General features: G+C 33.9%; 2 protein-coding genes across 6 annotated transcripts in view; one reads left to right on the forward strand and one right to left on the reverse strand.

Moving 5' to 3' along the window:
* Positions 1–13: 13 nt before the first annotated feature.
* On the reverse strand, positions 14–4,153 carry LOC109057254 (phosphomannomutase 2-like). Its single transcript, XM_019074471.2, has 8 exons — positions 3,936–4,153; positions 2,582–2,693; positions 2,415–2,491; positions 2,215–2,306; positions 1,720–1,819; positions 1,447–1,522; positions 1,189–1,304; positions 14–1,051 (listed from the first exon to the last, which is right to left on the reverse strand). Exons 1-8 carry the CDS (start codon positions 4,008–4,010, stop codon positions 923–925), a joined length of 777 nt encoding a protein of 258 aa, XP_018930016.2. The 5' UTR covers positions 4,011–4,153; the 3' UTR covers positions 14–922.
* A 205-nt stretch (positions 4,154–4,358) lies between these two features.
* The window catches only part of LOC109078424 (mitotic arrest deficient 1 like 1), a 68,577-nt gene continuing 64,060 nt past the window's right edge, over positions 4,359–8,875 (forward strand). For 2 of the 5 annotated variants that reach the window (XM_042716900.1, XM_042716905.1), the window contains exons 1-9: positions 4,359–4,542; positions 5,136–5,307; positions 6,255–6,395; positions 6,639–6,818; positions 7,352–7,476; positions 7,571–7,652; positions 7,848–7,978; positions 8,074–8,188; positions 8,485–8,546. In XM_042716900.1, the coding sequence (XP_042572834.1) occupies positions 5,161–5,307; positions 6,255–6,395; positions 6,639–6,818; positions 7,352–7,476; positions 7,571–7,652; positions 7,848–7,978; positions 8,074–8,188; positions 8,485–8,546 (983 nt within the window). In that variant the 5' untranslated portion in view covers positions 4,359–4,542; positions 5,136–5,160. Of the gene's footprint in view, positions 4,543–5,132; positions 5,308–6,254; positions 6,396–6,638; positions 6,819–7,351; positions 7,477–7,570; positions 7,653–7,847; positions 7,979–8,073; positions 8,189–8,484; positions 8,547–8,875 lie in introns of all 5 variants that reach the window. The other 3 variants (XM_042716902.1, XM_042716903.1, XM_042716904.1) reach the window with 3 other exon arrangements.

Raw genomic sequence — 8,875 nt, forward strand, 5'->3', positions numbered from 1 at the left:
AAAAAAGAAAATATCAGTTTAGTAAATACTTTTATTCATCAATCTAAAATGTGCATGTGAGTAGGTTATTACGAACATTGAGAATTGCAATTTTATTTTTTCAAATGTGTTGCTAATAAAAATAAGAGCATCTATGTTTTTACACCTTTTATGCGTTTAGCTCAAAATACATACAGTACTCTTTCTTACAGTTTTGAACTTGTATGTGTTAGATATACATAAACTGGCACAGTGCAGCAATATCATATCCAATCAGAATATATTTACTGTTTATTATACAGCATTTGCATTTACTTATTTGACTTCAGCATGTCGATGAACTCTGCCAAGCAAAAACTATTGGTATTGTTGTCAGGAAATGAACTAAGTTTAATTTGAACAAAAATAGATCAATTCGAAGTTAATAAAGCCCTTTGTCTTGATGTCTTTTTAAATCCTACTTATGAAAATTAGACCTAAATTGTAGTACCTTCACCATTAATTTTAGTTAAGTCCAGCCTACACCTGTTCTTATGAATCACTTCTGCTCCTGATTTAAAAACAACAACAACAACAACAACCCATAATAACACAACGTGTACAGTAACATTTGATGAAACCAATCCTGTCATAACGGAATGATATCGGTCTTTACATTTGCTCCAAATCGTTTAATAACAAAATAAGAGTTTATAGTGAAAAATTCCAGTATTGACATGATTAAAAGCACAGAAGTTCAGATATAGTGACGCTAGCACCAGTCAGTTCCTTAAACCTGTAAATAATATCAGATTACATATAAAATGAACACTGCATGTACAGGTTCATCTAGTACCTGTCATGAGCTACAATCACTGAAGTACACAAAGACAATAATGGCTTAGACATGTCAAGTAAGACAATTTCTATTCATAATTTCACAGTTCATGGACATTGTATTCTTCTACTGTACATCATTCTGGATGGCAGAGCTGAAGAAGAGCTCCTTGCAGATCCTCTGTGTGTCCTCAGGAGACTTGACCTCATGACCAATTGTTCTGGGGTCTACAAAGATTTCATAATCGTTTCCGCCCTATTTGTAAAAAAAAAAAAAAAAAAAAAAACATCACAAAACTGCTTAATTCAAGCAAGTCTGAGACATTTATGCAGCTGCACATGCATGAAATGCTACTACTATTCAAGATTGTAATATTCAATTTTTGGGCTCACAGGCATAGTTTTGTCTCCAAAGAAATGGATGCGCTGATATGAGTCTTTCTCTACAATTCCCAGACAGTACCGCTTATCCCAACCCTCTGGAAACACATCAAAGCTGATCTGCCCACCTGCAGAAAAAAAAAAAAAAAAAAAAAAAAAAAATATATATATATATATATATTATGATGTATAGATTTTATATATATGTACACTACACATACATATTATTGGCAATACAACCATATCTACAGTACTTAAATTGTTACAAACCAATGGAGAAAGCTAGACCTCTCCCAGCAAACTCTTCCTTTAAAACAGAGACAAACTTTTCTCTGATCTTCTCCTTCTGCATAAGAACATTAAAAAAGTCACTCAACCTTTAATGACATTCTTTCAAAAGAAAATGAGTGATATTTTGATATATAGAGAAAACTTCATATATAATATATAAATAATTGCATGGATTTTCAAACATGGATGTACATAGTTTTTTTAGTTTGTGTTAGTATTGATGAATACAAAAAAAATATATATAAAAATTACCTTATCAAGTTCATAGAATTCTATTCTTTCTTCTTGGCTGCAGCTTCGACCAATTGGAGAGACATTCAGCATTCCGTTACGGAATTCAATAAATGTGCCTCTGAGATTAAGTAAAAATTATGGTTGCAATAAAAAAGAGTGTTTATATATACATAAAGTTTGGGGTCAGTAAGATTTTATTTGATCAAAAATATAGCAAAACCAGAAATTCTGTAAAATGTAATTACAATTTAAAAAATATTTTTCTATTTTAAATTATTTGAAAATGAAATTTATTCCTGTGATGTCAAAGCTGAATTTTCAGTCTTCAGTGTCACATGATCCTTTAGAAATCATTCTAATATGCTGATTTGCATTTCTTATTATTATCAGTAATCAATAAATATAAATATTTTCTAATTGAAATTTAAAATAAACTATAATATTCACAATCAATATTGACCAACTTTAAAATAAAGCAATAAAAATATGTTTTCCACATCGTGATATCCTCACCTTTTCTTGGGCAGTTTTATCTTTGAAAGGTAATTGAGGCAGAAATTGATAAAATCCTGTAAAACCTCTTCTCCCAAGTGTGCCTGAATATTCTGATAAAAAAGACACATTACAAAAATATTAAAATAGAAAAGCAACAAATATTATTTGCTAAACAAGTTTGTCATCTCATTTAATATTAAACTGAGAATTAAAATTACCTGCACAGAATGCAGCTGCCCAAACCTGTATGCTACCAAACCGTTCTCAGCAAACACATAATCCACTCTATTAATAACTGGAAAGGATATAAAAGATTTTAAGTACTCATGAACACTATAAATACACTGAATGTTTTGTGCATAATATTATATGTTGTTATACACACCATCATCACCCAACTGTTCTTTTATTTTGTCCAGGTCTGATCCTCCAACCACCCCGACTCTCACTCGCTGTCTGAGTTCATTCAAGAACTGATGCATGTCGGGAGTTGCTTTCTAAAGAAAGAAACATACACAGGGGTAACTACTTTATTCCAAACACAAAACAATAAAATGCCAGTTCTTCTTTACATATGTAATGTGCATATATATTGATTTTCATTTTTTAGCTTTTCCATTATGTGAGGTTTCATGAGTTGCTTTGTTCTTCATAATTATTTTACAGCTCCCCTTATCTACTGAAACATTAAATAGCTGTTCTGTAGCAACGATTTAAAGTTTGTCTATAGAGAAATTGACTTTCAAAAAGTAAATGTACCCCTGAGAAAAGTGTCACAGGTTACTAATCACAATCTTTCATACATCAACTTTTGAAACAGAAATACTTATTCTTCTGCTTTGCAAATGCAACTTTAAAATATTTTATTATTTCATAAGTCATTTAAATCAGGGGGTCTCAGCACTTCCAAGGGGGCATCAAAATGACTTTAGCAAGCAAAAAAATAAGCCATTAATTTATCATTTTGATTGACTTATTAAAATTATTCATATATTTTCACCATCTTGGAAAAATTGCATATATGAAGTAGTCCAATTTTTAAAGTGTGTGTGTGTGTGTGTGTGTTCATTTCTAAAAATGTCATAAATCTTAGTGCATGTTATAATGAATATACATGTTTTAGTTATACCAACAATATCAGGCAGAAATAATTTTTAATATTTAATAATTTAATATATTTATGTATTTAATATATTTACATATTTTTAAATATATTATTCCAGTAAATCAAGAAAAACCAGAAAAGTCATTGGGCCTTTGAATATTGTTGTTGACAATGTGGACCTCTGGAGTCAAAAAGGTTGCAAACTACTGATTTAAATTTTCTTGCACTGTATAAAATGTGTTATCCACCAGGATGTGTTTAATTTAAGGGCAGTCCATAGCTATATTTGACTTACAGTGTTGATACATAAAATCAATCTTCACCTCACAAGCGGTCTAAAATAGTATGGAGAGTGAAAGTTATCTTTAATAGACAGCCATGACTGTATTTACAACACATATTTGACTTTATAAAAAACACATATTTGACTTTATAAAAAACACAGTCATATTACTGCAATCAGATCACAAAATGCTTATACAGATCATCATTCAGTTTCATACATTTACGCCTCAGTTTTGTTTTTTAAAGGCACTTTTAATGAATGATTATGCATCAGTAGTCTTTACCGCCCTGATTCATAACTACTGTATATAACGAGACTAGCTGACGCATTCCGCTTTAATTCTCTCACCTGGCGAGCTGCTGTCAAAGTCCCGTCCACATCAAACAGGCACAGTGTTGTCGGGTCCGCGCTAGAACTGGCCATTGTAAAATTGGACAATTTAGTAAATCACTGTACGATCTGTTTGAAGTTTGTGAAAAAATCCTCCAGCATAAGAGTTTCGTTTCATCCATTCAGCAGTGCAACGTCACTTCTTCCGTGTTGTCGGAAGTGCGCGTGAGTTACGCGTCATAGAGAACGACCTCCACGAGCTCAACAACACTAGTGCGTGTGTGTTATTAATTTTACGCACCAGTTCAGTAAACAATACGAATAAGTTGAATTTCCAGCATAGATGTACATAGTATTTTTCGCTAATGTAAGTGCGACCAATTCAAATTTCGATGTAAGCGGTATATAGAATGAGTGAATCCTTACCGCCCATCCACACAGGTGGCGCTGTTGTGTTGTTGAGCGAACCAGCGCTCATTTCCTCACATGTACGAAGAAGCGGCATCTCAACCAACGGCAACAAAACTGCCGCAAGTTCAAACTAAAGACACGAGCGCCAAGAGAGAGGTTCCTGTGAAGAGTGAGTTACGGATTTCTCATAAATATTAATTGGAAAGAAAGACACGTAAGTTAGTGCATTTTTATTCGGTCATCGTTTTAGGCTAAAAATCGTTTTATTGACGAGCGTTAGTGAGGTCAAGTTAGCTGAATGCTCGCTAACTAACGTTAAATACACTGAACTGTTAGCGTCTGTGATTTAACTTCATACACCGTCTCTATTAATGTTTACCTTCACTGTAACATATTGCATTTAATTGGTCATTTAATCTGTTTAAATGAGATCTCGAGTCTGTAAAAGGTTGTTTTTACTACATCAGATCCCTATTTAACTTTTAACAAAATATGGAATATTCATACTAGAGAAGGCTATATTTTGGTGTATTTTTAAAATATGACATTATTTGAGACTTTGAGAAATATTGAAACACATCTTATTCTTCATCATATTATGTCAGATGAACTTCAGTAATTCTATAATAAACTGCTTAAATGTTAATAGCATCCAAATGGAGTGCAGATACAGATACATGCTTTAAACTGAATTGACCATATTTTACATGTTTGGTTTAAGCTAAGTTAGGTTTCTTGAGGGAATTGCGGAGGTTTATTAATGGCTTTTTACACTTTTATATAATTACGTTTTTCCTAACTCAGCAGAGGAGGCTGTCAAGACATTGTCAATATGGATGATATGGAGGATGACACCACAATCTTCTCAACACTAAAATCTTTCAAGAGTTTCATATCATGTCCAGATCGCTCTTTGCTGGAGACTGAGCCAGCCTTTGGAAGAAGTGGCCTTCAGAATCTCTATACTAAAAGAGTGGAGGCAAGTCACTGACTCCTTTCATATTTTAGCCCTGATTTTTATGGAAGTATCTACTTTTCAGTTTCACAATCTCATAAATATGCAGTATGTCTCTTAAAGGAATAGTTCTCCCCAAAATTAAAATTGGCTAAACATTTACTCACTCTCAGGCCACCCAAGATGTGGATGACTTCAACAGATTTGGAGAAATTTAGCATTTTCAACACTTGCTCACCAATGCAGTGAATGGGTGCCGTCAGAATGAGAGTCCCAACAGCTAACAAAAACGTCACAGTTAGCCACGAGTAATCCTCCCAACTCCAGTCCATCAATTAACATTTTGTGAAGTTAAAAATTAAGTCATTAAAATGTTACAAATTAAAACCACTGCTTCTTACTAAAATACTAGTTTTCTATCTGTTATATGTTCTGTCGATAATATTGCGTTATCCAGTGCAAAAGTTGTCTTGTCTGAATCAGGAGAAAAATATGCACAGTTCAAGCATGGTTTGCAAGCAAAAGTCCAAAACAGTTTGAACTTTTCCACTAGATTAAGCTTTATAATGGATTGTAGAGTCATATTTTGGCCAGAAGCGATGGTTTAAAGTTAGAATACCTTTAGTGATGGATTTGTTTCTTACAAACATCCTTTTTTTTTCACTTCCCAAGACATTCATTGATAGACTGGAGTTGAGTGGATTACTTGTGGAGTATTTTGGTGTTTTTATCAGCTGTTTGGACTCTCATTCTGACGGCACCCATTCAATGCAGAGGATCCATTGGTGAGCAAGTGATGCAATGGTGAATTTCTCCAAATCTGTTTTAATAGAAAATCAAACTAATCTACATCTTGATTGTCCTAAGGATGTGAAAATGTGCATTTTTTTTTTTTTTTTTTTTGGGAGAACTATTCCTGTAATATAGTATGTGTAGAGCAAATTATTGAATTTTGTTGTTGTGTGTGGTAGTTGGAGGAGGCTGCAGAGCGTGTCCGTTCTCACACTAGCCTGCTGCAGCTCACTCAGGAGAAACAACAGATGGAACTCAGTCACAAACGGGCCCGTATTGAGCTGGAGAAAGAGGCAAACAGCAGCTCCAGAGACTTACAGGTGAGTGATAGGTGGCATAGTGCTGTAAATCATGGGTTCTGTTGGATTTTCTTTTATTGTCCCCTTACTCACATTTTCTAAACATATTCGTCAATATAAAAAAAATTGCAGCCTAAAACAGGGTGTGAGAAACCCTTTAGACAAAATCCATTAGGATGTGATTTGGTGCGTTCAAGGCAAGCTTGTCCAGTCTTTGCTGTGAAAAACCTTATTTGACCTGTGTTTGTCTGATTAAATTTGCAGAGGGAAATTGACCGTAACAGGGAGTTACTTTTGCAGATCAGACATCTCAAAGAAAGAGAAGAGAAAGCAAATCAAGAGCTTAATGAACAAGTGGAAAACAACAAGGCTTTAAAGCGTAACTTCGAGGAACTCCACAAGAAAGCCAATGAAAAAGACAGCAAACTTGCTGAGGCAGACCAGGTATGTGTTTATGTATCCTTTGTATTAGCGTTTGTAGAAAGATGAAAAAAAAAATGCTCCCATGAAATGGTTTGATAAACCATTTAAATGATATTACAATTTGAAATAACTTCTATTTTTTAAATATTGAATTTTCAGCAGCCATTACTCCAGTAACTCAAGCTATTACTCAAGAAACACATCATACTGAAGTTTTATTTTTTATTTTTTTGGAATTTGTTTGGAAATTCTTTTAATAAAAAGTTAAAAAGCACAGCATTTATTTGAAAAGCAGAAATATTCTGTAACATTACAAGTGTCTTTACTGCCACCTATGATTAAACTATGTCCTTGCTGAATTACATTTTTTAAAAACAAATCTTGTTTGTAAGATTTTGTAAAACATCTTTTAAAGTGTTATACATTAAAAAAAACAACAACAACAACTATGACAATCATTGTTTGCAAATATGATTTAGTTTAAATCCTTTTTTTATGTTAATACCATTAGGATTGCAATTGTTTAATTCAAGTAAATTCTTTTCATGTTGCAGATGATCAGTGAGTTGAAAGATGAGACAAGAAGGCTCAATCAACAGATCCAGATTCAGGAGTCCAAATTCTCCACCCAGAACCTGGAGATCCAGGCCCTGCAGGAACAACTGGATGTGCAGCGCAAGTATGAATTCACACATACACAAATGTACACTATTTTCCTCATACCCTCTAATAAATACATATGCGCTGTGTTGTTTTTCATCTGTTGTTAATAGAAAGTTCCAGGATGTTAGTCAGAGGTACCAAAATCTGCAGTCATCTCATTCCACCAGCACAGAGAGTGAACTCAAGATGAAGGTATTTGTGTTTCAGTCTTATTCTTCGATTTCTATGATGTGTGGAACACTGAGGGATGTCAGAAATACTGGTATTAAGTACCAAGTCAGTGAAAAGAAAAGAAAAATAGAAAAAAGAATGCTCAACTTGTATTTTACATCAAGGAATTCTTTAATTTGTGCCCTGCTCCCTCTTATGTGTGCTGTCCATCTGCAGGAGTTGGAGAGACGTTTGGCTCTTCAGGAGCAAGACTCTGTGATTGTGAAGAACATGAAATCTGAAGTGGCCAGACTGCCTGAACTGGAGCGGGAAATTAAACGTCTGCGGGAGGAAAATACTTTCTTAAGGTGTCAACATTGTCATCAGCAAACTTTTTATGTGATGGATGCATACATAAATCTTTATTTATAACTAGTCAATTGTCTCTAAATTTCCTTCTCAGAGAGACAAAAGAGAACAACAGTCTGCTGAGAGAAGAGACTGAGGGTTTGAGGAGGAAGTTGGAGAGAGTTGAGAGAGTGATGGAGGAGAAACTGAAAGTAGAGTTGGAGAAGGAGGTAAACAGTTACACATATGCAGAGACCAGTTTGAGATTGAACATTTAGTATAATTGTCCTCTGGAAATGTTGTGTGAATTCTTGAATGAGCAAGAATTTGTGTTTTTATGTGGTGCGTTTTAAATGTGCAGTATTTGCAAAATATGTCTAGTCTTGCTATGTAAAATTGACGCTCTGATTATAAATTATATTGTGCTTGATATTTTATTTATGTATGTAATTTATGTATGTAATGGCAGTGTTTTGTATTTTGCATTTTATTGTACGGTTTTAATCCAACATTGTGGATCTTCTAGAAACTGGAGCATGAGCTGCAGGCTTGGGAAAACATTGGCCAGTCTACAGGACTTAATATTAGGTGGGTATTTTCTTAGGTATTATTATTTTTTTAATAAATGCATAGCTAAAGTAATTATTTGGATGGAAATATTGGCTTAAAAGCCTGACTGATAACTGACGATCAGTAGATGAAGCAAAATTTGATAGTATTGTTAATATAAATAATCCAAGAAACTCAATAGTTTTGGTTCATATGGTGGATTACAGTGCCACTAGAGGGCGCTCTGATCTCAAGAAGCATGTTGTTTCTCTCCGCTGCATCTGCACCTGTGTAGATCTATTAACTTGTGTTAGGTCAGTCAGTGTTATTGCTTGTAAATTCTACATGCTCTCTGGTTCTGCAGTGTT

This window comes from Cyprinus carpio, chromosome B1 (assembly GCF_018340385.1).
Source record: "Cyprinus carpio isolate SPL01 chromosome B1, ASM1834038v1, whole genome shotgun sequence".
Taxonomy (NCBI): domain Eukaryota; kingdom Metazoa; phylum Chordata; class Actinopteri; order Cypriniformes; family Cyprinidae; genus Cyprinus; species Cyprinus carpio.

What these genes read in the sequence shown, in the direction of transcription:
- LOC109057254 (XM_019074471.2), bottom strand. Translation starts at nt 4,010, where the DNA reads ATGGCCAGTTCTAGCGCGGACCCGACAACACTGTGCCTGTTTGATGTG. An exon ending in AGAACAGTTGGGTGATGATG is followed by an intron (nt 2,492 to 2,581) that starts GTGTGTATAACA and finishes TATCCTTTCCAG; the next exon opens with TTATTAATAGAGTGGATTAT. An exon ending in TTGGAGACAAAACTATGCCT is followed by an intron (nt 1,052 to 1,188) that starts GTGAGCCCAAAA and finishes TTTTACAAATAG; the next exon opens with GGCGGAAACGATTATGAAAT.